This window comes from Mus caroli, unplaced genomic scaffold (genome assembly GCF_978045245.1).
Source record: "Mus caroli unplaced genomic scaffold, Mus_caroli_1 scaffold_4, whole genome shotgun sequence".
Classification (NCBI taxonomy): Eukaryota; Metazoa; Chordata; class Mammalia; order Rodentia; family Muridae; genus Mus; species Mus caroli.
Genome location: NW_028227259.1, coordinates 118,514,113 through 118,541,916, shown reverse-complemented (window position 1 = coordinate 118,541,916; position 27,804 = coordinate 118,514,113). Strand labels below are relative to the sequence as shown.

The window sequence follows — 27,804 nt, the reverse complement described above, 5'->3', positions numbered from 1 at the left end:
CCGGAAAGGAGAAACAAACATCCAGAAGTAGGACTAAAAGCCTGACTCGGCCAAGGGGAGGCGGGAACGGTTGATAAAAAGAGTTCATCCCATCTAGGGCTTACGGTGGGGGGGGAGGGGGACGTTTTAAGAAGTGTCCCTCTGCGGGGCGGAAGTGGGGTGTGGACGGACGCCGGAAGTGCCCGCCCGGCCCCGCCTCCGCCCCCTGCATTGAGGCGAGCTGGGTGTTTCCTGCCTCTCAGTCCGGATTTGGAGACTCCGGCGTCCTCCGACTTTTCATGGTGAGGGCGGTGGCCGCGGTCAGGGAGCTTCGGGGCCGGCAAGGGTGGCGACGAGGCTGAGCGGGAGCGGTGGGGCGCTGAGTAGTGCGTGCGGGCGAGGTCCGGGGCGGGGGAAGGGCTTCGAATGAAAGGAGCCGTGATCGGGGTGGTGGTGGTGGGGATCTGCGAAGGGGCGGCTGGTCCTGCGGGCGGAGGTGGCGCTGGGCGGCGAGCCTGGAGTGCTGATGGGCGATGGGACGTGGGAGATCGTCGGGACAAAGAGACGGCAGCGGCGGCATCCAGACCGACGCTCGCGGTGGGGAACGAACGGGGGTTCGAGGGCGTGTGGAGAGGGCGAGCGTGTACCCTTGGAATCGAGCAAAGTCTGGCCTCTGGGAGGCTGTGCCTTGAGTAAGGTGGGGTTCCAGGCAAGAGAGGGAGGGGGCGTCCTCTGAACCCACAAGTCTGGAGCGAGATGACTGGTAACAGTAATTCTAGGGAGGCATGTGTGAGGTCGGGGTACCCTGACCACAGAGTCTGGCCTCAAGTGGCACCTGGATACCTACCTAATCACTTCCCTTGAGGCCCTCTAGGGAGTCCCGGGATGTCAGCTGTTGCTGTCTGCTTTATGGGATGGTTTCGGTTTACTTGAGATTCTGTAGGCTCTGTCCCTTGAATGGTTCTTTGTCCTTGGGTGGGGATGGGGGGTGGGTGGACTATCAACCCAGGTCTTCTTTGTACCCAGGTCTTCTTTGTCTGCCACTCACTCACAAGATCAGTCCCAAACTGAAGACAGATGACTCGGCCAGTGTTTGGCTTTGGTCAAGCTCTATTTGGTGTAAAACAAGAGACACACATTGGTAGAAGGCGGCCAGCAGCACCCGTAGACCACCAACTGGTCCCCGGGGCTAACCTGGGAACTTGTTAACAACAGGACAGTCTGGGCTCACGGATGTATTTTTATAGTCTCTGTGTCACTAATGATTTGGGCTGTGAAATGGAGGGTATTTGAAACCAGATTCTAATACCTAGCTTCCCTAGTAAGCAGGATTGACAACATCCTCATTGAGACTGTTTGGAGAAGTGTGCTCAAAAGCAGGAGAACTGGGAGGTAACTATCCTAGAAACAAGTGTGGGGCTTTAGTTTTTGGCCTCCTTTAACCCCATTTGCTTCGTGCAGTAGCCCTGTAGCTGAGACCTCAGGTTAGTTTAGCCTCCTTGCATAATACCCCTTAAGCAACCCACCCTTCAGATCCCTAGGCTACTAGATAAACAGACTGTCTAATCCTTCTTAGTATCCGAATCACCTGAAAGAGCCTTTTAATCCCAGATTGCAGGCAGCAGCACTCCTTGCTGGCCTGGGGTCTCCGCCCAGGCAGACAGCAGTGTCTTGGAAGCTCTGGTGACTCTAATATCTCCAGTTGAGAACACCTAGTCTTGAGGAGTTCAGGAGTGGAAGGGAGCCTGAGGGAGGAGGAGGAGAAGGTGGGCCGGGCTTTGTCTGTGTTCTTGGGGCGGTGGGGGGGGGGGGGGGATGGGGTACAGTGTTTGGAAGGTTCTGGCTTTAACGGTCTGTTTTACAAAGGAGGGAACTGAGACTTAGGTTCAGTAGCTCTTGTGAACCTTGCACAGAAGGTGGCGGCCTGAAACTGCAGTCCAGGTTGGCTCCACCATCGGCTTGTTTCCCTCAGCTGACAGGCGATAGTCTGCAGGGAGTTGGTATTTTCTAGGTTTTGTTTGTTTTTCCCTGTCTTATTTGTCTGGCTTTCCCACAAGACAGTCAGCAATTCTCTCTTTTGGCCGATTTTGTTGTGGGGTTTTTTTTTTTTGTTTTTTTTTTTCAATCGCTGTGAAGTGAGACTTTTATTTATGATGTTTTGGTTTGTTTTTGTATGCGGGTCAGGAAATCACTGGGCCAACAGAGTAAGAGGTTTGTTAGAGAGCTTCTTCAAGACCACAGAGCTAATTATAGCCGACTGAAGGGGTACAGAACCATTTAGAACAGAGGCTTGTCATGTTGACTGCACATTAGAACCAGCTGGGGAAATTAAAAAAAAAAAAAAAAAAAAGTTCCTTGGGCCACACCCAGAAGGCTGATAACAGAAGAATGTGTGTGTGTGTGGGACACAGACATTATTGTCTTTTAAAAGCTCCTCTGGGTTTCCAGTGTATGGCCAGGTGGAGCCACCACTTATTTAGTGGGCAACAATGTGGAAAGAAACTTAGATTCACCTGTCCCACCAGAACAAACTTGTCACTGAGTCTGTGTCTCACCCCTTTCACTGCTACCAAGTTTGCTCTCCCGCACCCCCGGTCACTCATGAAGTCAGCCTGCAGGAGGACAGTGTCACTGTGGGGAAGGCAGTCCATGGTGTCTGCAGAGAAGCCAGCAGTGGCAGATAACTGCTCTGTGACCCCAGGTCACCATCACAGCCCAGAGTGTGAGTGGAGCCAGAACCTGCCCTCCAAGGGGTCTATCCTAGTGCCAGGCACCAGGTTGCCCAGTTGACTTGGGGTGTGGGACTCAGGAAAGTCTCCATTGCTTCATCTGGTGTCACAGGCTCTGTCCTGATCCTCCGTGCCTTCAGTTATTCATAGCTGGAGACAGTCTCCAAAGAGGAGACGACTTGAGACTCAGATAATCACAACAGCAGTGTTTCCTGCTGAGTTTTTGGCCGTCCTGGGGCTGTGCTGGATGCTTTGTGTCCACCCGGCGGCTCTTGCAGCAGGGAGGGAGGGAGAGCCAGTGTCTGATAGCTGGGATACATTCGCGGATCTTGCCCACCGTGTCCCTGCACCAGTGTATGTGGCCGAGTTGGGGCCTTGAACATGGGTCTGGAAACACCTGAACTACACACTGCTTATCTTTCACTTTTTTTTCTTTCAGTGAGACTGAACTGTCCTATCTTAACTTCCATGTCATAGCTCTAAATATTGCCAAGCATCACAAACAACCCAGGGCCGGGCAGGCCTTGGTCACATGCTTTGCTTGCTTTTCGCTGACCCTCTGTGGGCCATAGAATAGAGATAACCAACGCTGCCTCCACACTGTGGATGCTGTCCCAGAGTGGTAGAGATTAGTGGTCAGGGGTATGGGCATATATATATATCTAGAGTGCGTCAGAGCTCTCTGCCCTCCTTAGAGTGAGGCTGAACAGATGCACAAGTTCATTAAAACCCAGCCATCTGTACACATTAAGGATGATTTATTATATGCTAGGTATCCACACAAAAGTACACAGCTGTATCTATGTTCTGTATTGTATCAGGTACCTTGAAGATGCTAGACTGTACTGTAGATAATACATATGCACATATGTGTATGTCCAGATATCTTGTGTGTGTGCGTGTGTGTGTGTGTGTGCATTCGTGTACTTTACAAGTTTTTATCTAAAAAGAACATGGAAAAGTATTTACAGTTTGGGGTGGATGTCCTTTTACCACCCCCCCCCAACACATCTGTGAAGCTTTTCTTTTGCCACCCCCCCCCCCCAGGTCATCAAAGTTTTGGGAAATGCTTTCTTCCTAGAATATCCTGCCACCTGTGGACAGTATCTCTGGAGGATGTGTTTGATCATGACTGCTAATATAGTATTTCTGGGGACTGTTTTGAAAGCTGAGTGAATGAGAGAGAGAGCGAGTGTGTGTGTGTGAGTGTGTGTGTGTGTGTGTGTGTGTGTGTGTGTGTTTGATGTCCTGCTTTCCTCTTTGCCACCATGCCGTAGATTCCAGGAGAACTCCAGGTGAACTTTAGAAACCACACACACACACACACACACACACACACACACACACTTACACTTGTTTGAGGAAACCCTTCCTTGCAGGGACCATTCTTTCTGCTCCACTTTGCAGGGCTGTAATGCAGGTTCTCCCACGGTGATGTCCCACCACCCTCAGGGTTGGGGGTAAAGGGGACAGAAGAACTGGAAACCCTTGAGCCCTATTCATGCTGCCTGCTCACTGTCTGCTGTAATGAGTTGCTTCTGTTTTGTCTCCTACCTGTTAAAAAGACATATGCTTTGCCATTTATGATGTGGTAATATAATCATTTACTGATAAAAATAGGGAAGCCGTCATTTCTCAGGTGGCTTGATAAGTTTTGTGCTGCCTGCACCCTCTAGCTGAAAGGTAGCAGGAGCACACCTGCGCCCACTGCAGCTGAGTTACCTCCAGGTCACACAGAGAGTGGAAGGTACCTCAGGAAGAGGAGCAGGGGTGTTCAGAGAAGCGGCGCCTCTCTGTGGGAGATACTGTCAGCAGGCAGCCGATTCCATGCTTCTGTGTGGCAACTCTCACCCTGAAGGCGGGACACCAAGACCCGCAATCCGCAGATCCGCAGAAGGAACACACAAATCTGCCAGGAGACTGGAGTGTATTTTTGTACTGTGGATAATGATCGTGTTCTCTGTGTTGTGGTGTGTTGGTGGATGGTCTTGTTTTTGTCCTGCGGCGGCGAGGCCCCAGAGCAGCCTCATGTGTTGGTGAAGCTCTGTGATGGTGTCTGAGGCCTTGCAGTGCCGGCAGCCATGGTGTCTGTGGGGGCTGCTTCTCTCTCTCCCTCCCCCCTGCCCCCGTTCTTGTTCTTGCCCTGTATTCACGGGGCAGATCCAGCCCACCTCTGGACATCTCAGGCTCTAGAATCTGATGGATTCATCCTGAAGTAATTAAGGACCAGGTGCTACCTACCCCTGGTCTCAGTACCTCAGGTCTGGCGTGCTGCCTGGACCGCTGTAGGATCTTGTAGTCTGGGGATGCTGGGGCAGGACGTTGCCCCTTTTTCTGAACCTGCTTCCTCATCCGGCCGTTGCCTGCACTCAGGGACTCTTTCCCCATGGGAAACAGTAGGAGCAGGAGTAGGGTCCTAGCTCACAGAAGCGAGTTAATCTGGAATTCATTTGAAAGAAGGTCCTATCGGCTGCTCTGTGTGTAGCTCTACAGGAAGGTAGAGCGTCCCAGCATGGCCATGGCTGTCTTAGCACGCGGTCCAGGGACTGTTGATGGCAATGACGGACATCACATAACACGGACTTAGAGACAGACTTACGCCTGTGGAGTCATTGGCAAGGTTGGCACATGAGACGCGGTGCAGATTAGGGTGAGCTGAGAGGGACGCGTTCCTCTCCTGGGGGCCACCCTCCAGCAGCCACCAGCTGTCCTCCTGATCTACAGAGAAACCAGAAATCCAAGAGGTTTTTTTCCTTTGAGCTCTTGAGTTATCTGTGTTGGGAGTCCAGTGTTTCAAACAGCATCGGGATGTTGTTGTTCAGCCTGGAGTTAAAGGAGCAGGGCAGGCAGGCGTGCTGACCCTGTCTTCTCTCCGGCAGGAAGAGATGTCAGGAGACAGCGTGGTGAGCTCAGCGGTGCCAGCGGCTGCCACCCGCACCACTTCCTTCAAGGGCGCTAGCCCCAGCTCCAAGTACGTGAAGCTGAATGTGGGGGGTGCTCTCTACTACACCACCATGCAGACGCTCACCAAGCAGGACACCATGCTGAAGGCCATGTTCAGTGGACGCATGGAAGTGCTCACGGACAGCGAAGGTGAGTCCCCGGCCTCAGGGTGCTAATGAGGCACTCAGACACACTGAAGCCCTGAGAGTCTTGGGGATATAAAACTCAGTCTGGAGGGTGTGGTCAGGGAGGGCTTCCTGAGGAAGTGGCACTGGAGCTGAGACCAGACTGTGAGTAGCAGTAGATAAGGACCCTTGGTCTTGACCTGGCAGGTCTGCTGGGTGACTCTGAGCAAGATTTTTCTCCACTTGCTTCCGTAAACCGGGGCCAGGTACCTTCCTGTGTTCATTCTCTTGCAGTTAGGTGCTGCTGGGCTGGCACTGGACAGTAGTGTTTTATGAGCGGGAGGCGCCCTTGGCTGCACCACACCCGCGCTGTAGGGTGTTTGTGGAAATGAAGACAATGGCAGCCGGCAGCCCCAGGAAACCAAGGTTATCTGAGAACCCAGGGTCATTGTGCCATTTGGTCCGGCAAGGTTCTGGAGGAGCAGCTCTGAGAGGGTGGGCAGGCTGGGTGAGCTTCCTGGGGTAAGCCTTCATGGGTGGCCTAAGGCCGCATTGTAAACCGGCTGTGGGTCACTGCCTTCCTCACTCAGTGGGGCAGCTGCTGGGCCAGCAGCACACTCCTGTTGAAGATGCACTACTAAGGACAGTTCTTGGTTATTGTTTCCTTTAGTCCCCGCCTTAGCCCTTTGCCTGTGGAAGATGTTAGATGTTTCTTCCATAGCTTCAGGGCTAGAAAGAGGTGCAGCTACTGTCCCTAAGATCTCTGCTTCTTACTCTCTGAGTGGGTGGCCCCATCACCCAAAGCCAGATCCCTTGATGGGTTGGCCACTGCTTTGGTGCCAGAGCCCTTCAGCAACCCCACAGAGGCCTGGCTGTCAGGCTGGTGTTCTGACCTCAGCCGTCACCCATGCCAGGCAGAGCCATCCTGTTGCCCTTGGAGGACACACTGCATAACCTGACCTCCATGCTTAGGTACAGATAGGAATAGACTGTCTGCACCTTAAAGGGGCACCCTGATGTAGGGACTCCATCGCTGACAGCTGAGCTGACATTTGCTGTAAACAGAAAGGTGGGGGCTGGACACAGGACTCAGCGCTCACAGAGGATGGCGGGCAGCAGCTCAGCCCCGGCCTGATGCCGGCTGGCTTCTGTGAGTGAGCACCCACATGCATGTCCTCACACAGCACACATAAAGACACTGCCGGTGGAGAGATGGACCCACAGTAGGGCTTCCCATGGGAAGAGAAGGAGGTTTCACCCACAGTAGGACAGAGTCCTGGGAGTGTATGTGCCATGTTGATGGAGCATGGCTGAGAGAGTGTGGCTTGAGGAGAGGCCCCGAGTGTGGGCTGCTGTGAGTGTCCCCTTGCTTGAGGGCCACACTGTGGACACACAGTTCCCCAGTGAGGAGCCTGAGTGTGGGAGGGTGGCACCTCTGGGCATGAGTCCTGCCTCTGCCACGGCAAGTGCTCAGCTGACAGTCTTGGAGCCTTTTCCTGTGTCGGGCATGGCGCCAGTTCTACCTCACCTGCCAGACACTGGAGCTGGGATGTGGACGAGTGGCTTTCTCTGAAGCTCGTCTCGCGCTGCTTGCAAGTTGTGAGTGTGCCGGAAAGCCACATGGTCAGTGCTGGTGCTTGGAGAGCGGAGCCACCGGGTATTACTGAAGGTAGAGGATGGATGCCCGCCTCTGAGGCTTGAGAACGGGAGGACGGGGGTCCCATCTTACCCTTCAGGAGTAGATGTGCTTGTGGTTTGGAATTGCGCCCTCGAGGCTGAGGCTGTGAGCAGACTTTCCCTGACTTCTCTGAAAAGTTCAGTTCTGGCCACCATAGCACTCTCTGAGGCCTCACCCCCCCCACCCCCCACCCCCGAGTGGCCCGGAGGGTTTGTGCAGCACCTCTCACAGTAAGAATGAAATTCTGGCGCAGGGACCTTGGCTCCGAGTGCTTGCCCAGCATCTCCCCACCACCACATCGAAATCCAGGCAAGGTGGCACATGCCTGTAATTCCGGCATTCAGAAGGTGGAGGCAGGAGGACCAAGAGTTCAGGGCCCCCCTGAGGCCCTGTCCTCCCCTCCCCCACTTGTGTTTAGGCTAGCCTGCTGTGCTTTGTTCCTGTGGAGCTTGGACACTGCTCCCTCCCAGCCCCAACTCCTGAGGCTGCAGATCTCTGACTAATGCCTTCAGAATCCGGGAGTGTAGGAACTACGCTGAAGCACTCGCTCATTTTATTACGTGCAATCCTCTCAGGAAAGTCAGGAGACTTACGCAGGGTGGCCCCTCATGGCCACCATTAGTCTGACTGGGGTACTGGGTGCGGCTCAGTCCGCTCACCCGAGGACTGCAAAGCTTCCTGGCTGGGCAGTGGCGCAGTCTGCTCCCCAGGTGGATCCGGCGTACAGGCAGGATGGGGAGCTGCGGGTTTGTGGGTGTTATGCTTATCACTGCCGTGGTGTTACCATCGTTCAGTTCCTGTGGCTTCAAACAGTGTTTGGTGTTATCTTCGGCTCCTGTTCACTTAGCGCTATGCTTATTCCCGGCTCAGGCGTTTCCCTGAGGTTGAGTAATTCCTTTTGCACACAAACTGCAGCTAAAGGAGCATGTCGGTTTGATGGCCCCGCAGATGTGTCCAGTCCCCAGACATCCCCCTGGGGAAACGGGACAAGGGTCGGGACTTCCCTTTCCTGCCTCCCAACTCCAGGTCGGGAGCACTAAGCTCCCTCGGCTCCCACCACTCCCTCGGCTGTCCGTGTCTTCCACTGTGCTGGGTATTGCCAGAGCTTTCTCCATGGTGCTGAGTCAGTGGGTAAACCTCACAGTGGTCTAGCCTTCTGCCCGCATTGGGCTCTGTTGACCATTTAACTATTGCCAAGGAGCTATGTGATCCGGGTTAGGGTTCATTTTGCAGTTCCTAATTTCTGGCATGCTGTCCATCTGTCTGTCTTACTGGTTTGGGTTTCGTCTTTCGGCCGCCTGGCTGCATCTGGTTTGTAACCTCTTCTTTTCCTCTCCTACTCCTCACTGCTCTGTAGATGTGTGTGCTCTAGGTCCTGCTTCCTCGTGGGCTCTGTTTGCATGGAACTTCCCCCAGACTGACTGACCTCCGCTTTCTTTAGTACCTCTACGTTCATGCATGGCTTTTCTTGTTAGGTCTCTGCCTCCTTCCTTTTTCCTTCCCTCCTCTGCTTTTCCTCTTCCCTGTCTCCCTCCTCCCCTCCCTCCTAGGGCTGGGATAGAGCCTGGGAACTGTCACTTGCTAGACAGGACTCTGCCTGCACTTCAGCCCCATCCACGGGTTCTTGATGTGTCTGCGATTCTCAGATAAGCATTGTGGCTGCTGTCTGTGACCTAAGGGATATTTAGCAATGTCCAAAGGTGTTTTTGGTTGTCGCAGCCTGGGTGTTGGGAATCTGCCTTACAGTACACTGGACAGGCTCCATCTCACAGATCTGCACTGAGGCCTTAGGCTCAGGAATTTGGGTTGTAACAGGTATCTCTGAGTGACAGTGAAGGCTGGCATGCATTGGAGTTGTGAAGAGAGGCTTCCTGGGGAAGAAGAGGAAGGAGGGTGAGCGCCCAGGCTTCCCCAGAGAGGAAACACCAGTGTGCTTATATGAAGTCAGCCAGTAGTCTCCTGCTCCATCGATCCCCTATCCCTGCCCCCTGCCCCCTGCCCCAGCAGCCTCAGTACCCTGAAAGCCACAGCGACTCACTCCTGGGGTCTGGTGTTTGCAGCATCCCGACAGTCTTGCTGCTGCCTCTGGCATCCATGATGTGATGTGCTCACTGCCACATGCCTGTAGTTAACTGTGAGTGCTGCCTATAGGCCAGTGCTGTGCTTTCTGGCCAGCCTCTGGCCACACCTGTATGCCTGTACTGTGCATCCTGTCTGCAGAGGAGACCTTGGGACAGAGCTTAGGGGAACATTGAACATGGAGCAGGCAGGTGGCAGAGCTGGGGTTCAGACAGTGGCTCTTGCTTGTCACCATTGTGCTAGGTGCTGAGACGTCCTGGAGTCAGAGCCTCTGGGCTACCCTGCCAGTCCTGCTGTCCCCGAGGCCCTGGAAGCTCTCCTCAGTGCTGTGTGCTCCAAGGCAGCAAGAGGCCACTTGATGGCAGTCTGTGGTTCTCCATGCTGGTGGTTGAGCTGAGTGTGAGGGATAAATGCCTGCTTTGAAAGCAACCAAAATATTTCAAGTCTGAATGCTAAGCTAATTGAAACCTCATGGAGTGTGCGCTGGCCGGCGCCTCTGCCCTTATTTGTTCAAAGTGCGCCTTCCCCACAAGCATTTCCTGACATTCTTGAGTTGGAGCCCAGTGTCCCAGGCCGCCTGTTCGTTTACGGAAACTCTGGGCTGTCACTTGAGTAATGGATTTGGGGGATCTTGGCCTTTCCCCAGCAGCTTGAGCTGGTGGTACGTGGAAGACAGGACATAGGCAGGCTCCTTCCAGGCAGCTGAGTGCGTCATTGATGGCTGTTTCTCTCGAAGCTTGGGAATCTTTATTCTCAGTGGCTGAATCCCGTACCCCTACCCCTAAGTGACAGCAAGCATCTTGGGTACTCTGTCTTGGAAATGCAGAGAATGAGCCTCCCCTACATGAGCAGTCCAGAGGGCAAAACCATCGATCCGTACTGTGTCAGCATTCGGTCTAGGGAACTTGGGGGCTTTAGGCCCGATGCGTGTAGGCTGAATCCAACCTATACACATATACATGCTGTATTTACCTTTTGATGGGTTGAGAACTCTTTGCTTTTTAAGTTAGTTTACCATCCTTTTAAAATGAGATTGAGGGGGAGAAATTGAATTTGTGGTTTTGCTTAGAATGACAAAACCCAGGAAGCCCTGGACCCACTTGCCTTCTTGGCCACTTTTGGCTGCATCGGTAGAGGCTACACTTGGGAGAAGGGGTGTGTTCACGAGCTGGCCACAGGCCTGGACCACCAGCTGCACACACTTAGGCTGTGTGCCGTGGACTGTGTACACTAGTAGGTGTGTTTCTTGTTTTTTCAGACCCAGAAAGAGGCTCCGGTGGCAGCTGGAGGTCACTGTGGGAGGATTTACCTTCCCGGGCCGCTCAGTACAGCCAATATCACGGGCTGGCCACTCTTCCTCCTGCCCCAGGCAGGAGGCACAGTGCTGTGACTTTCCTACTGGGTACAGAGAGCATAGGAGAAGGCAGTGGGCTCCCAATCCTGTGTATACCTCCATGCCATGCTAAATCGGGAGGCGTGTGCAAGTCCCTGTGCCTGGGCTCACTATGTGGTCTGGCATCCTATCTTTCTGCTTTCTAATATTTTTTTGAGATTTGTGTTATATTTCTGTGTATGCTGTTTTGCTTACATGTGTGTCTGCATACCACTAGAGTGCCCAGTGCCCACAGAGGTCAGGAGAGGATATCAGTGCAGAGAGACAGAAGCTGCAGATGACTGTGAATGCCATGTGGGTGCTGAGAATTGAATACTCCATCACCAGCCTCCCCCAACCCCTACCCTGACTGCTTCTGAGAGCTCCCCCTGCTCTCGGGAGAGACCACGGGTCTTCATCCCTTTCTCCTTCTTCCTGGGGCTTCTTTGTTAGCAAGCTCCAGTCCTGCCCTCTCCTCTGAACACCTTCACATACTAGGACGGGGGTTTTGAAAACCAGTGGACTTGGGTAGAGTAAGCCCCCAGACTCTGGTGAGCAGAAGGGTGGGCTTCTCTTCTCGGCCCTTACCCTCACGCCTGCTGCTAGCCAGCAGGTGGGACGTTTTCCATATCCGGTGAGGCAGGCTCACCCTCTCTGATGACAGTTTGTTGCTGTCACAGGTCCATAAGCCCTTGCAGTGAGGAGTCTGTTTGGCCGATTGGCCAAAGCAGAAGTCAGCCTTTGGATTTCTCAGTTATGTGCAGAGCCTTCAGAGCACATTTTCAAGCCTTAGGGACCTTGGGGTTGCTTGGGCTGACAGTGACAGGCATAGGAGTCTGGGGGCTTGCGCTCAGCCATGGTGCCCACCTCCCCTGACAAGTGCCCTGTGCCCTGGTTTTCCTGCTGCCCACTGCAGGCTGGATCCTCATTGACCGCTGTGGGAAGCACTTTGGGACAATCCTCAACTACCTGCGAGACGGGAGTGTGCCCTTGCCCGAGAGCCGCCGGGAGATCGAGGAGCTGCTAGCCGAGGCCAAGTACTACCTGGTGCAGGGCCTGCTGGAAGAGTGCCAGGCCGCCCTACAAGTAGGTACCCCCTTCCCTACTCGCCCCAGGTTCACAGATAGGAGGGCCAGTCTCAAGCCAGACTGCCCTGATGTATCTAGAGATCCTGGGTCACCTCTGTGTGGGAATGGGTCCTTCAGCTCCCTGTCTACAGATCTGAGAGGTTCACTGTAGAACTTGCCTCCTTGGCCTGTCCTTTGTGTCTGAAAGCTGTCCTCCCCTCCTGTTGGGCTGTCCTTCTCCTTGGCTACCCGAACACTGCCTCAGGTGTTTTCACTCTGTGTTGGTTTGTTCAGGCATCATTTGAGAAGTTTCCCATGCAGAATTGGGTGGCTCTTGGCTTCTATTTCAGCCCAAGGAGACGCTGCATATGCGGGACTAGGAGCCCTTGTCTTTCGGGGGCCTTCATGGTTGGATGATAGACTGACTTTTTCAAGGGAAGCCTTATGGGGGAAGATGCTGCCTTGTAAGGAGTCCTCCAGGCGTGGTGGTGCCTGGAACTCAGGCACTCAGAAGGCAGAGGCAGGAGGGTCACGAGTTTGAGGCCAGCCCAGGCTACCTAGCAACACTCTCATAAAGAACCAGAGAGGCGCTGGACTTTTTCTGTCTGGGTTGTAAGCATGGCTGGATGCTGGACCTCAGCAGGCTCGGGGGACTTGCAAGGTGTTGAGAATAGTAACACATCTATGCTCTGCTCTGTCTCTCACTGCAGAGTACAGATCTTCCTCCTGCTTGGGGGGAGGTGGGGATGATGTCTGGGCTTCAGGGCTCATTCTCTCTCCTTTCATCTGCTGCTGCCACTACAGTAGGGTGGAGCAGCTTTTATGCAGTCACCTGCTGCATCCAGGGCTGAGTTTTGAGTGTCCTCCCAGGCAGACAGAGCAGTGTCATCCTGGTGTTTACTGGGCACTCCAACATACCACAGCCCCAAAGGCCAGACTCCTCCCTTGATCTAACCGTTCCCAATTAACTGGTGCAAAGTGGCTTCTTTTTTTTTTTTTTTTAAAGATTTATTTATTTATTACATGTAAGCACACTGTAGCTGTCTTCAGACACTCCAGAAGAGGGCGCCAGATCTCGTTACGGATGGTTGTGAGCCACCATGTGGTTGCTGGGATTTGAACTCTGGACCTTTGGAAGAGCAGTCGGGTGCTCTTACCCACTGAGCCATCTCACCAGCCCCGCAAAGTGGCTTCTTTTCCCTGCTCATTGCCTGGCTTTCTGGCTAGCGGGCTTAGACAGCCCTGGGCCAGGTGGACCCCCTGGGCTGAAAGCACTTTTTGTTCCAGCAGAACAAAGATACTTATGAGCCCTTCTGCAAGGTTCCGGTCATCACATCCTCCAAGGAAGAACAGAGGCTTATAGCGACGTCAAATAAGGTGTGCTGAGGCTTGGGGTGGGGTGTGTGTGTGTACTGAGTGTGTGTGGGGGGGGGGTATGTGTGTGAATGGGAAGGGTGTGTGTACCTTTGTATATGAGTATGGAGGTGTCTGTATGTGGATGATATCTCTGAGCGTGGAGGTGTCTGTGTATACCTTTGAGTGTACTTGTGTGAGTGTGAGGGTGTCTGCATTGTACCTGTGGGGGGCTGGGGAATGTTGGTGTGTGTGTGAGTGAGAGAGAGAATGTGAATGAGAATGTGTGTATGCTGGGGGGCTTGTCTGTGGCGGGGATATAAGGAGTGACTGTGTGTGCCTGTGTTTGGTGTGGGGCCAGGGGAGGCAGTACCCAATGCCCGCGTTTTGAGAGAAAAGGGCATTCTGAGTGGGAAACCCCATCTCACACGTTGCCCCCACCCCTGGAACTTGTAGCAACACTGCTGTAAGCTCTGCTAGCCTGTGCCCACAGCCCTGCACCCCCAAGAGTAGTCATTGTCCTGTCCTCCTGTCCGTCCCCCCCCCCCCCCCCACAGCCAGCCGTGAAGCTGCTCTACAACAGGAGCAACAACAAGTACTCCTACACCAGGTACGCGCACGGCGGCCGTCACTCACGGAGCGGGGCGGGGCGGGGGGGGGGGGGCATTCACCCATGGCATGAAATCCAGCTTCGAGTCGTGCGGTTGAGTGGCTCCTGGGTCTGTTACCTGTTACAGATGCTGCCGTGAACATGAAAGTTCAGGCGTGTGTGGACATTGGTGGCCCTGTCTCTTGGGTCTCTGTGACTCTGGTTCAGTTCCTGGGGACTGCACTGTTTGAACATTGCCACCCACAAGCAGTGGATGTTTATAGAGCGCCCTTTGGCTCTCAGGACCTGGCACCCAGAGGCTCTGCAGTCAGTGTTCTTAGGTGTGGGTGGAACAGATGTGCCACCGTTAGGGGCACAGCTGTCCTGGAGACCCCACTCTGCCACTTACACATTCTGGAGCAGCAGCCTCTGGTACCTTTCTCGGGCTCACTTTCGGTAGAGATAGAGAAGGGGCCAGAAGGGCTCTGAGAGCAGGAGCACCAGGCGGATATCAGCAGGGTGGCCACCTCTGCTCATTTTACCCAATGCTCTTCTGCAGCAATTCTGACGACAACATGTTGAAAAACATCGAACTGTTCGATAAGCTGTCCCTGCGCTTCAACGGGCGGGTCCTGTTCATTAAGGACGTCATCGGGGACGAGATCTGCTGTTGGTCATTTTACGGCCAGGGCCGGAAAATCGCTGAAGTCTGTTGTACCTCCATTGTCTACGCCACTGAGAAGAAGCAGACCAAGGTGAGGGCCGTGCTCACGGGAAACTCAAAAGAGGGGGGTGTGGCAGGTCAGAGAAATGGGGGCACTTCCTACCGACACTGGGCAAGCAGAGAGGGGCGTGCTCCCAGCTGTCTCCGGGCAATCTGGCCGGATTCAGGTTTGCGCCTGTGTGCCCAGCTGCCAGGGCCTTCTCCCTCTGGCATCCTGATCTTTCTGACCACCCGTGCGGGGTCACCCTGCTCCGGGTGGCAGGAGCTCCACCAGCATGGCCTCATCGAGACTCACCGGTCAGAGGCCTATGCTGCCTTCCGAAGCTGACCCTTGACTACCCTTGGCTGTCCACCCTGCCCTTCCCTTCTGCTGACCCGGATCTGTCTTCCGCTGACGTAGGCCCCACACGCCATGGCTTTTTACAATTATTACGTGTAGGCGTGTATATCTGCAGGTGGTTTGTGCACGTGAGTGCTGGTGCATCGAATTCCCTGGAGTTGTGAGCTGGAGCCCGGCTCACTGTCAGAACCACACCTCTCTCTCTAGGCGTGCTTGCCCACCCTTCTTAGACTTGGAGCGAAGGTGGCCCCCTCTTTCCCGCTCTCCCCTTCTGCTCGCTGCACATTCTGTCATTTCTCTCTCACCCTAAGGGAAATGGACGTTAATTTTGCCAAGGTTCTAGTCACCTGTGTGTAGGCCATAGTCATATGCTCTTACCCCTGAGGCTTTGGGAGATGTGGTTCCATGGGATCCTGGAGCTGGCAACTGAGGCTAAACTCAGGTTGTCCGGTTTGGCGCCTCTACCCTCTGAGCCACCTCAATGGCTCCACTATGTTTTTTTTGGTGTGTCTGGCAATTGCCACTGTGAGATTTGGGTCACAAGTTCCACCTAGCCTTGTGATTGGAGCTCTTGTGGCAATGTGACTTTCCCAGCCTTCAGCCTCTCACACCAGCTGTCCCCATGGCTGGTCTGTGTGAGGCTGAGGAGCAGACCCTGCCCATGGAGGAAGTCGGATACCCAGAATAGCTTCTCAAGCTCTCTCCCTTCACTGTCCTGGGCTCACCTCACAGTTGCCCAGAGAGCTGGGGCTTTGCTTATCTCAGGCTGCCTCAGCCTCTTCAGCCTGTCATTCTCCCACCCGCTTAGACCCCGACTCCCCACCCCTGCCATGAGGAAGATGCCACTGAGGACAGGCTCTGCTTGCAGCCGTGAGTCTGCTGGAGGCCGAAATGTAGGAAAGTGGAGGACATCTGTGGACTCCCTGGGATTGCATTGTCAGCCTAGGAGCTGGGGAGCCTGAGGCCCTGCTGAGATGCAGTGTGAGGTAGTGGCCATGTGCAGCCAGCCAGCTAACGTTCCTGCTGTGTATTTTGTGGGGCACAGGTTGAGTTCCCAGAAGCCCGAATTTATGAGGAGACCCTGAATATCTTGCTTTACGAGGCCCAGGATGGCCGAGGACCTGACAATGCCCTCCTGGAGGCCACGGGCGGGGCAGCTGGACGTTCTCATCACCTGGACGAGGACGAGGAACGGGAGCGAGAGCGGATCGAGCGCGTGAGGAGGATCCATATCAAGCGCCCAGATGACCGAGCCCACCTCCACCAGTGAGCAGGCCGAGCACCCTGCCTTCTGCCCTCCCTCTGCTCCTGCCCAGCCCCCTCAGACCCTGTGCAGGCTTTGGGGCACCTCCCACTTCCCCTGGAGTCTGAGACACTTTTGTAACAAGCCAGATGATTATTTTGATATTTCTTGACAAAGTAGATTGCTTCTGTGTTAGCCCAGATGTGCACCCCTTCTGAACATGCTGTGTCTGGGGTCCCACCTCCCGTGAGAGCCTGGAGCCCAGCCTCTGGGCCTTGGAGGAAAACGTATGAATGAGTTTGGCGTGTATGTGAGAACCTTTGTTGCAGTATTTATTTTTATGGGTGTTGACTACATATTAGGGCTTCTTAGGTGACACTCCCTTAAGGACTTAGTTTGACAGTTGGGAGGAACTGCGCAGTTGGCAGCCGGCCACCAAGGTGTTCTTGAGCAGCCTGGCCCCTGTATGCTCTGAGCAGGCAGTCTCGTTGCTCTCCTGTGGGTCTGCTCTGTGTGCGGTTTTGTACAGAGCCCCTTGGTCACAGTGGAAGGGGGACGAAGTGTGCTTCTGGCCTCTCCCTGGTTCTCAGCATGGCAGGCACACTCCAGGCTGGGAGCAGACCCATTCCTGGCAGTTGGCTGCTCTCTCGACTCTGTCCTTTTGATGTACCCCATCCAGGAAGGGGCAGCCATCGCTGCTTTAAGGGTCTACTCCTCTCTTGCATGGCTTCCTTTTCTCATCAAGGGGGTGCCTTGCCCTTTGGTTAGGAACTGTGTGACTGCAGACACTGGCACCAGGTGAGGACACCACTGAGTTTGCAGCAGTTTCCCTGCAGAATAGAGTGGGTGTGCAGATACCTTTGGGTCTTGTTGTGTTCAGGGGATGTGTGTGTGACTGCTGGTGGGATGTGTGACTGTAGGGCGCTGGCGCTCACGACAACGGTCAGTTACCTCGAGTCTGCTTTGCGCAGAGGCGTCGTGGCTGAAGAGTAGACTAGTTTCAAGGTTGTGAGAGTGTGGGATGGATTTGGCTGCTTGATAAAGGAAGTGTTGGCTATTTTTTAGACCAAAGGTATTAAGTGGGCAATCTCTGACATGTTTTAAAGTTTCTATTTTGCAACGGTTTGTACAGCTCGCTTTGTACATGACAGTTGTATACCTTTCTCTTGTATCTGACACAAAACCTATGATAAATACTCAAACAGTCCCGACTGGATCGAGGAACCATGTACGGGGTAGACTTTTGTATTAAGAGCCAAGAAAGGGAGCTTATGAATCATGTTTCCTACATTTTTATACTGTTTGTTTTAAACGGCGGCCCCGCCCAGTGGGTTCAGCTTTTCTAGGAAGCGAATGTCAGTACTGGTGTTTTTTGTAGGAATGGAGAAGCCATGTATACACTGTGTAAATGCTCATGTGAGAATGACCTAGCAGCACAATCTGACTTGCCTTGGCCTCTGGCCTTCCGGTTACTGTTTTTGGCAGCTCTCTCTACCTTCCTCTATCCTCAAACCTTGTGCCTGTAGCTTTGTACTTCAGCTCCCAGGGATAGGAACAGACCTAGCGAACATTCCACGGTGCCTGATCTCGCTGGCAACCGAGTCCAGCTAGGGCCTGACCCAGCGTCAGTCTCCAAAGCTCTGCTTCCAGGTTCCAAACACTGGTGTGAGGGGCAGTAGTTAGCACTTCTAGATCACTGTCTAGTGAGTCGCTGGTGTAGAGTGAACTTTGACTGCACAGTAAGGGCTCACAATTAAAATAAACCAGAATAGCTTTTTGCTCATGGTAACCAAGTTCAGTGTCTGTGGGGCCCACAGCCTGGCAGGTCTGGCCCAGCTCTGTTGCCTGCTGTGGGAGATGGGCTGTTTGACCTCTCTGGAGGCTGAGACCCCATACCTGCTGCTCAGTGCTGGTAATCAGCCCTCCCCAGAGTGCGTGCTGGCCAGAGGGCTCTACCCACAGTCCCTGGTCATGTACGCACATCACACTCTTCCTGCCTCTGCACTATGAAAACCATACTGGGAGTTTTAGAAGTGCTCACTCTTGTATGAGCGTCTGCGGACATGTGTAAAATAAACGTTAAATTCTGCTTCTACTCACGCCACCTTCTGTCTTTTCGAGATCGCCTGGCCCAGTCATTAGGGCTGCTGAGGTGCAGCAAGGGCAGGGCTGCCACATCCTACCTCAAGAGTCTGCCCTTCTCTGTAGGGCTGAGGGATGGGCTGGTGTTAGATTGGCGTCCCGGGCAGCCGGGTTGAGGCTGTGCCTCTTGACGAGATTTCCTTCACTCCTGGGTCTCAGCAGCTTGCCAGAGGTACAGAGTCTGCCGCCCACCCTGCACTGACTTCTTGCTGTGCGCCTACAGTGGGTTCCACCAGGGACAGGGGAAGACTCTAGGTTGGCTCTCAGGAAGCGACTGGATACAGCACCACCTGAAACCTGGCTCTGCCGTAGCATGGGCTCCTTGATGCGGCCATTCTCCAGGAGCTGCCGCACTGGCCTTGAGCGTGGATAACTGGAGCGGTCCATGCTTGTTCAGTGCTCGCCTCAGCTGGAGAAGAAATAGTGACCAAGGAGGGCGGGGTCATCCTCTGTCAGGTCTTCTTCCCTGCCGACACCTGGGGAGAGGAACAGCCAGCTTTAGAGCCCAGCCGTCTGCGCTGGAGGAAGCAGCTCCCTCCTAAGGGAGCAGCCAGATTACAAAGTGGTGCAGAGAGACCGACCAATCAGCATCTTCAGCCGTAGATAGGCATGGGAGAGGGCCTGAGTGGCCACCGAGTCCCGGCCAGTACCTCACGGAAAGATCGCCGACTTCACATTCAAAGTAACCTTTCCTTCCACTTGTCCCTGAGGGGGCAGAGGGTCCCCATGCTGCAAAAAGCACTTTATATATAACTATTTTATATAACTTTACCTGTAAACCGGTTTTGCATACAGGTAAGATATATAAATTAAACAAGCATATACAGAAAGTGCATTTCACAGGTTCCTCCCCCGTCTGCCTCACCCATGGCACCAGAACACATCCTCTGGTCGCTTGCTCCGTCCGACCTGGCGAGGACCGTGAGGACCTTCTGACAGGCATGTGGGAGCTCAGCACCCCATTGTCACAAGGCAGTGCGTTCAGATCTGAACCTTAGACCTGGGACCTTTTCATCTTGGCTGGGTTCTGAGCACATGGCAGAGCCTTTTGTGAGCCAGCAAACACACACCTGGCTCTGACACTCGAAAATGACAACTGTCTCGTGTGCCCCTCTGGTTCACAACACCTGCCCACCCATCTCTCAAGTACCATTTTGTTGCTTTCTTTCAGAATACCAGTTGGGACCGCAGTAGGAGTGGTCGATTTTGGCTTACAACTATGCGTATCCTCTAACGGCCCGGCACACAGCCACTTACCACTCTTAACTGTCCGTTTTTATCTTTATAGACTTGGTCTTCCTCTCCAGTCTCAAAAACTATTGTGCCTTCTCTCCCAGGACTGATGTAGAACTGTAAACTTAAAACGCAGAGAGTGACAGGTTACTGACACGCACTGTAGTCTGGAGAGAAAGTCCCTCGGGGAACTGTCCTAGCTGATGACTGAGTTCCTCCACTTTGTCTCACTGTTGGTTACAATCAGAAGGATGCCCTCACAAGTGGGCTTCTGGTGGTCTCAAGTCAGCTCAGCAGTCCGGCTGTCTGAAGGGCCTTCGGATGCATTTATAAGAGCAGCCTGCAGGGTTCCTGCTGCAGCTCACAGCCACCCAAGGATTCCATCCTCTGAGCCCCAGCAGAATTGATGCCCTTTTAAAAGTCCCCACCCGCTCTCTCTACCCTGCCTGTGAATTCACCCATCAGGGGCTGAGAGAGCACAGGAGTCCTCACAGCTTTGGGCCTCGGGCACACTGGGTAGCCCTGCCTTGGAGGTCTCTGCCTGAGCCAATTCTTTCACCCCCTAAAGAAACCAGCCCTTCTGTAACCAGCACCTGTGCCGCTGCTATCCCCCCACAGTGAGTGAGAACCGGTCCCCATGCCCATCAGCATCCCCATGGAAAACTGGAAGGAGATGCTGACTCCCTTGTATACCCTGTATCCAAGATTAGGATGGAGAAAGGAATGTTCTTCACTGTAAAGGTGTGGTGCTGCCGGCTCTGGAGCCTCCCAGCCCCTACTGGAAGACCCCTTTCCCCACCCACCCCACCCCCGTGCCAAGGAGGCAAGTGGGGCTCATGCTGGCAGCCCTGTCACCGTGGATAAGCCCCTACCTTCCCTGGACAACACGGACAGTGTGCTCCTTCTTTATGAGCATGGCGAGCTTAGTGGCCACCTCAAATATGTGTTCACACTGCAGGATGACGTCCCCCTGCGGAGAGGGAGGGGTGGCAGCCAGCTGCAGATGAGTGGTGTTTTGAATGTGGAGGTTCCGCAGGGTTCAGCTTAGGGAAGCGAGCTGTTGTGGCCGGAAGCTGTAGTTACCTTTTGCTGTTTGTCCACTGGTGAGATGTGAATGACCAAGATTCCATCACTGAGGCTGCTGGTGGAGACACCTGAGACAGAGACAAGAGTCTGGCATTAACTTAAAGAATGGGGAAGCAGAGCAGCGGTGGCCTTTAATCCCAGCACTTGGGAGGTAGAGACAGGCAGATTTCTGAGTTCAAGGCCAGCCTGGTCTGCAGAGTGAGTTCCAGGACAGCCAGGGCTACCCTGTCTTGGGAGGAAAAAGGAAAAAGGGAAAAAAAAATTGGGCCTGTGGAGGTAGCTGAGCCTGAGGACATATGTTTGGATGCCCAGCAACCACATAGAAGTGAGACATACCGACCAGGCAGGCACATCTGTAACCCAGCATTAGAGAGGGGTGGGCTGGACTGGGTGGGTGCTTCCACTGAGCTCCAAGGCTCAGCGCGGGAGCCATCTCAGAACATGGGAGAGAGGGTAGAGACCCACAGAGACAGCCTGGCACTCACCTCTCACGGCCGAGTACTCTATCTTCTGCTTGACTTTGGAAAGCTCCACCAGGTATGCTGACCTCTGCGTGAGAAGGAGTTGCCGCTGCCGTGCCTTGAAGCCCTTCCTGTCATACTTGATGACCGGGACGCCATACTGCAAGGTGGCTAGTGTCACCAGGAGGGGGAGGGCCACCTCACCCCAGGAGGGCTGGGGACAGAGCCTTTCCCCATGGAATCCCGTGGCACTGCTTCAGGCACTCAGCCTGACTCCTTCAGTGTAGCCCTTTTTGCTCCATTACCCTGGCAACGCTCTGAGCTCTACCTTACTCCTCGGGCCCCCAAGGAAACAGGCTACAGCTGTCCCCAGCTTCTCATAGTCTCACCTGCTGTTCTTCTCCAGAACCAGGCAGGTGACAGCAGCCACCAAGCACATAAGCAAGAGTCCCTCCCTCAGCCCTCAGTGACCCACAAGCCACATACTATTGGCAGCAATGACCTCCTCCTGGCCATTGTTGAGAGACTGGGGTCAGGACTGGGGTCATCAGTTCAGTGCCCCCCACCACCATCAACATGGGGTCTCATGAGAAAGGTCCTGGCTATATCTGTTGCATAGAAAAGCAACTAAACAAGCAAGCTTGTTTGGGGGATGACAGACAGCAGACAGGGAATGGCAGTAGGCCTCTGTTGGCAAACGCTACCTGGTAATGTTAGTTAATGCCCTGAGTGGCAGGGGTGAGCCCCAGCGGCACCCTGGGTTTAAGCAGCACTTCCAGACGCTTACGTGGAAAGCACACCCTAGCCTCAGATATACTAAGGGTCTCGGTGGAGGCCGTACCTGGATTTTCTCATTGCCAAGCAGTTGGAGCACTTTGGGATTTATGTTGCCTTCATCTAGGGAGGGGACCAGAATGGGAGGAGTCAGCACCAGCCCTGGGAGGAAGGCCTGCTGCTGCTGGGCTGGGTCTGTGCCCCTTCCTGCTGAGGCTCAGCTAGGGAGAGGCTCCCTTGCCCTCTCAGAAAGCACACTCACCCAGTCGGCTGCCTGCAAACGGTTGGTTCAAGCTCTCTGTGTAGCCTTCCTTCTTCCCCCGGAATATCTCGCTCGTGACCACCTTTTGCTGCATCTGTAACAACAGGTCAGAACGGGGAGCAGGCAGCCCTGGGTAGTTTTCAGGCAGGAGCTTTTACAACAGCCCCACAGCTTACACCGGTGGAGAGCAGGCTGGTACCTAAGTCAGAGCTCTGTAACTCCAGCCCAGAGGCAGCCTGGGGCCTGCTGCTTGTGTGTGTCAATAAAGCTTTATCGGGACACAGCTACAGCATTCATGTTTACATGTGTGGGACTGCTTATTGCATAGCTACAGCCCAGAAAGCCTCAAAGATGGAGTCTGTAGCCCTTCACAGAAAAGACTACAGGTAAGTGTCCTCTAGCTCAGGGAATCCTGCCTCTGGAAGCACAGGGCCCTGGCTGGAGTCTGTTGCCATGGTAACAACAGAGGGATGCAGATGGAAGCAGCTTGAAGTTCCTCAGCTCTACAAGTCACAGGAATAGCGAGACCCTTGGCTCCCCGGTAGATGGTAAAGTCGGCTTAGTGCTAACAATCTGGTCCCCCGCCACCGCCACCGTGCAGATGCCACCCATCTGTCCTACCATGGCTTTCCTCTCGGCTGAGATTCCACGGCAGTACTTCCGAACAAGGTTCCTGGTGCACATCCTCCTCAGCAGATTGGAAGCCTGTGTGGAGAACAAGCTTCCCTCTCACCCCCACACTCCACACGGCAGCTCTTTAGATCACGGTGGTTCCAGTAAGTGAGACAGCAGCAGCTTACATTCAAGACACCCAACCTGGTCCCTCCAGCAGGTCAGCACCGCTGAACTAGGTTTCGCTAACTTGGGCGTGATTAGAGCCACGGGGGAGAGGGGGTTTGTAGGAAGGAGAGTAGGCGTCTTGCACAGTAGGGCTTCAGTGGAACCCAGGAATCTTAACAGTAGCTACCACCCTAGTATAGCGGTTCTCAACCTGTGGGCTGGGACCCCTTTGGGAGTCACCTATCAGAAATCCTGCATATCAGATATTTACATAGGATCCATAACAGTAGCAAAATTAAAGTTATGAAGTAGCAATGAAATAATGTTATGGTTTTGGGGGTCACCACAGCATGAACTGCACAAAAGGGTTGCAGTGTTAGGAAGGTTGAAAACCACTGTTCTAGAACATTCTTCGTGGAACCCATGGCAGTCACTTAGCTTCCAGACTGCTCCATCGTAGTTGGAAACTATCAGAGGACTCTCACATATCCGTAATCTCAGGGCTTGGGATGCTGGGGCAGGAAGCTTACAAGTTCAAGGCCAGCCTGGGTTCTATAGTAAGAACCTGTATTTTGAAAAGGTTCTGTCTAAGCAGGTGTCTGTTGGGCTTATAACCCCTGCTAATGAATGCTGAGGTATCCCATTCCTCCTGAAACACATTTGCAAACAAAGACTTTGAAAAGCAGCCCCGCCAGTTCCTGGTACCCACATCACCTGTAACACCGGCATCCCAGTTGAGACCTACATTTTCCAGGATGCCCGGAGGCCTCAGCCAGCTCTTATCCAGCACGTTCTTCGGCACATGGTAGCGAAGATTCAGGATGTAATTCTTCCTCACCAGCACTACGAACTCCTCATTGTCAGGACAAAGGGGTTTGTCACGGTTGATGAAACCCTTGACGAAGCTGGTGGGGGGGGGGGTGACAGGAGAGTTTACACAGCCACACAGGCTGGGGACCAGTAATGCCGCACCCCATCCCACCACGCCTGCCCCTGTGTTCTACCCACTCTGCTTTCTCTTTTAACTAGCTTGAGTTGTTGATTTATAAAAATGAGCAGCGTAAGGCTGGAGAGACGGCTCAGCAGTTAAGAGCACTGGCTGCTCTTTTAGAGGTCCCGAGTTCAATTCCCAGCAACCACATGGTGCCTCATGACCATCTGTAGTGGGATCCGATGCCTTCTGGTGTGTCTGAAGACAGCTACACTGTACTCTAACATATATTAAACCTTTATTTTTAAAATGAGCGGCATTACATAAAAGCCAGGCTTCAGCTTTCTCTGGCTACACGGCTGGGCTCATGTCCTCTGGAGGACAATCAGCCTCCAGATTGCCTGCAGTCCCCACAGTATCCTGTCTGATGACCATTTGTGAGACTTGCTCACTCTCCCTGGCTGGCTCTGGAAGTCACGTGGCTAAGGGAGCGCAGTCAGCGAAGCTGAGACCTAACAGGTGGGATCCCAGAGCAGAGAGACAGCAGAGTTCCCAGCATGGTCTGCGGGCGGAGCTTTCTGTGTACACCAAGACCACAGCTAGAGAGATGGCTCAGCATGTTTGCTTTAGGTCATGAGGACTGAAATTCATTCAGATTGGAGATCCCACGGCAGGCAGCTCACAAACAACTAACCCCAGCTCCAGAGGAGCCAGTGCCTCTTCTGGAATGCACCCACACCCATTTGCGTAGGCACGTACACATGCCACGCGTATATACATACATACCACACTCATGCCCCTCAGAAATAGCCATGGAAACCCCACCAGGCCCATGACCACACCGTGGTAACGCTGGTCCTGTGGAGACTCTACCTCCGTATGATCCGCACCGCCCACCTTCTTCTCTTGATCTCCTTCCGAGCCAGGACTCCGCGCCAGTGGGCTTCTAATTTGGTGGCTGGAAGAGTCCACTGATGGCATTAGAGGATTCACACAAAACACGGAAGGCTTTCCCAGAAGAATCCAGCCACTCAGCACACAGCAGCCCACTAGAGGGCTCTGCTGGTCCCAGAGGCTGCAAGCAGGGTACATGCCATTCCTTAAACTCAGAGCCTGCACGTACCAGGCAGCAGAGGAGGCTGGGAAGCTTTGCAGAAGTTCAGAGTTACAGGAGGGGGCCTCCTGGGAGCTCTGTGGGGAACTACACCTGAGAACTAGTCCCAGCACTGAGTTGAGTCTGGTTTTACCTAGTGCTGACTTTCAGTTGCCACATTCAAAGATGGAGATTCATAAACAAACAGGGACATGAAAAATTAGCTCTTGGCTTGCCTCCTTGTTTTAATGTGTGTGTGTGTGTGTGTGTGTGTGTGTGTGTGTGTGTGTGTGTGTGTGTGTGTGTGTGTGTGTTTCTTTGGGTTTTCAGATTGCGTTTCTCCCCTAGAACAGCAGTGTTTCCTTTGGAGAACAGGCAATTAAAAAATCACACATTTCAGTACTCAGAGCCTGGGGCTGGCAGACTGTGGTCGGGAGACCAGCTGCCTGTTTATATAAAGTTTGATTGTAACCCAGTTAAATCCTTTTTTTATATACTGCCTAAAGCAATCCTTAGGCTTCAGTGGCAGAGTTGAGTAACTGTGGAGACCGTAAGACCCACAGATTAGAAATACTGATTTGGGGCTGGAGAGATGGCTCAGGGGTTAAGAGCACTCAATGTTCTTCTCGAGGCCCTGAGTTCAGTTCCCAGCAACCACATGGTTGCTCACAACCGTCTGTAATGGGATCGAATGCTCTCATCTGGTATGTCTGAAGAGAGCAACAGTGTACTCACATAAAGTAAATAAATATTTTTTTTTCAAAGAAATATTGTCTTGATGATAGCTGCCATAAAGGAATAGTATACAGCTTTGAAAAAGAAGTAAATCGCCTCTCGGCCTTTTGGCTAAGATCAAGTGTGAAAAAGAGGTAAAATATGTCCACCTCCTGGTTGAGTTTCAAAAACAATTCAGAAAACAAAACTCTAGCCACTAAAGACCAACACCCATCAAACTATGCTGTCCAGTGACATCCATAGATGGTAAAACTATAAAGAAAAATGTAGTAAGAATGAAATCGAAGAAAAAGTCTAATTAATGGGGGGTGGGTAGTGGGCGTTGCTTGAAAAAAAAAATGACTCCAAAGGAGTTAAGTGATGTGTAAAACTTTCAAGAAAATCCTCTTAGGGACTGAGGAGATGATGTCTCAGTAGGAAAGTGCTTCACTCTGCAAGCACAAGGACCGGAGTTCGAATCCCCAGTATCCATACAAAAGCTGGACATGGAGTACACACTTGTGATCCCTGATTCCATGGTGGAAGCAGAAGGATCCCTGGGACTTGCCAGCCATTCTGGTGAAGTCAGTCAGCCCCCTGTCTCAGGAAATATGATGAAGAAAAAGAAGATACCCAGCATCGGCCCCCAGCTTCCACAGTCACACATGATGAGCATGTGTGCCGGACACACACACACCTTATTTACATGTGGGCATGTAAAACCTGTGTACAGGACAGGGATAGTCACTGTGCTACGATCTCGGAACTAGGCCCGAGGCAGCCCCAGACAAAGGTGTGAAGAAGGGTGGACAGAGGGGCAGGGCCAGTCACATGTCCCCCCAGTCCTACCTGCTTGTCTCTTCTTCATGTACTCCCTTCTCCCTAGGCAGCCTTTGTATGTGGCCTGGATTCTTGACACTTAAAATAAAATGAAAGTTTCGGTGAATTGGCTTCTGCGTCTTTGATCGTGATTCCCGGAAGCAGGACTGATCTCCGGAGTGTGGGCCTCCAGAGCCTTCAGTGTAACCATTCTCGGGGAGCTAACAGAGTGGGAGAGACAGGAGCAGCTGCTTCTGTTAGGCCTGTCTCCCAGGTGCTCTGTGGAGCCTTCCATAGGGTGAGGAAGAGGCTCACTGCTAGGTGCCCAGTTCATAGCTCATCCTCATAACCCATCTACAAGGCAGGAAGGACATCCACACATCTCAGAAGTAGCATCAGGCTCACACGGAGATGCTGAGAGTCACCAACACTGAGCAGCATGAACCCCAGAACACCCCACAGCTCTGGCTTTCATCATCCCCTCCATGTAGTGGCTGAGGACCAGAGGCCACGTTCACAGAGAGCCCTGCTACCCGTAGCAGCACATCCTCTAGGAATAGGTGCTGACCCAACCTCTCCCTGAAACACCGCACCCAAACCTGGCCAATAAGACAGTGCCTGCAACTCAGCCAGGTGGGTGGCCATGGGAGCCTGCTGCTAGAGCGGTGTAGCTCAGTGGTAGAGAGCTTGCCTAGCATGTACAACTGTCAGACCCTAAAACCAGACAGGCCCAAATTCAAAGCCCCGGGTCTGCTGCTGATCAGCTATGGTTCTCAACAGCTTCTCGGAGCCTCTGTCTCAGCTGCTCAGAATGGGAGCGGCTACACCTACTCACAGGCTTGTTCTGGGAACACGATTGTTAGTGCACAAGGCAGAGAGCAAGGACCCCTTAGATTTTGCCGCAGACTTTGCAGTAAATTACCTCCCCCCCCTCCCCCATCCAACTCCTGTCACTTCGCCATTCACAAAAACACCCTGGCTGCAGGTTTGAAGTCACACCGGTTGCCATCAGACACAGAAAGGAAGCTGTGAAGCCTAAACGGAGGGGTGTGGTCCTGTGACTTCACACTCCAGCATGCATGAGGGCACAGGCAAAGAATGAGACACGCGGACTCAGGATCTGTCCACACCTGCCCTCGGAGCCCATCAGGTCAGGGGCATCCCACCATAACCTCAGAGTCCGGTTCCTTTATCCCTGGTTCTTAAGTGATGCCTCTGACACATCAGCCAGCCATGTTTAAGGTTGTTCTTTCCTTCTCCCTGGCTAAATTTGTTCGTGGGACAAAAA

At 53.4% G+C, this 27,804-nt stretch overlaps 2 protein-coding genes across 3 annotated transcripts in view; one reads left to right on the top strand and one right to left on the bottom strand.

Moving 5' to 3' along the window:
• The first annotated feature begins 197 nt into the window (after positions 1–197).
• Kctd10 (potassium channel tetramerization domain containing 10) lies at positions 198–18,316 on the top strand. 2 transcript variants are annotated; one of them, XM_021162948.3, is made up of 7 exons: positions 198–281; positions 5,588–5,801; positions 11,822–11,991; positions 13,263–13,349; positions 13,883–13,935; positions 14,474–14,669; positions 16,024–18,316. In XM_021162948.3, the coding sequence occupies exons 1-7, from the start codon at positions 279–281 to the stop codon at positions 16,246–16,248; spliced, it is 948 nt and encodes a 315-aa protein (XP_021018607.1). In that variant the 5' UTR covers positions 198–278; the 3' UTR covers positions 16,249–18,316. The 2 variants fall into 2 exon arrangements, with proteins under 2 accessions (XP_021018607.1, XP_021018606.1); XM_021162947.3 differs by having other exon boundaries at positions 13,260–13,349.
• Positions 18,317–18,750: 434 nt separating this feature from the next.
• Myo1h (myosin IH) overlaps positions 18,751–27,804 on the bottom strand; it is a 73,735-nt gene continuing 64,681 nt past the window's right edge. Inside the window, exons 22-32 of the mRNA XM_085837046.1 lie at positions 26,547–26,615; positions 24,764–24,848; positions 23,705–23,864; positions 22,801–22,884; positions 22,180–22,273; positions 21,985–22,040; positions 21,168–21,303; positions 20,680–20,750; positions 20,469–20,566; positions 19,621–19,720; positions 18,751–18,839 (exon numbers count right to left, since the gene is read on the bottom strand). Coding sequence (XP_085693172.1) covers positions 18,816–18,839; positions 19,621–19,720; positions 20,469–20,566; positions 20,680–20,750; positions 21,168–21,303; positions 21,985–22,040; positions 22,180–22,273; positions 22,801–22,884; positions 23,705–23,864; positions 24,764–24,848; positions 26,547–26,615 — 977 coding nt within the window. The 3' untranslated portion in view covers positions 18,751–18,815. The remainder of the gene's footprint in view (positions 18,840–19,620; positions 19,721–20,468; positions 20,567–20,679; positions 20,751–21,167; positions 21,304–21,984; positions 22,041–22,179; positions 22,274–22,800; positions 22,885–23,704; positions 23,865–24,763; positions 24,849–26,546; positions 26,616–27,804) is intronic.

Excerpts from the sequence above, each read along its gene's own strand:
- Kctd10 (XM_021162947.3), top strand. Across the intron at positions 11,992-13,259 it reads AGTGCCAGGCCGCCCTACAA|CAGAACAAAGATACTTATGA; the intron begins GTAGGTACCCCC and ends TTTTTGTTCCAG. Across the intron at positions 13,936-14,473 it reads AACAAGTACTCCTACACCAG|CAATTCTGACGACAACATGT; the intron begins GTACGCGCACGG and ends GCTCTTCTGCAG.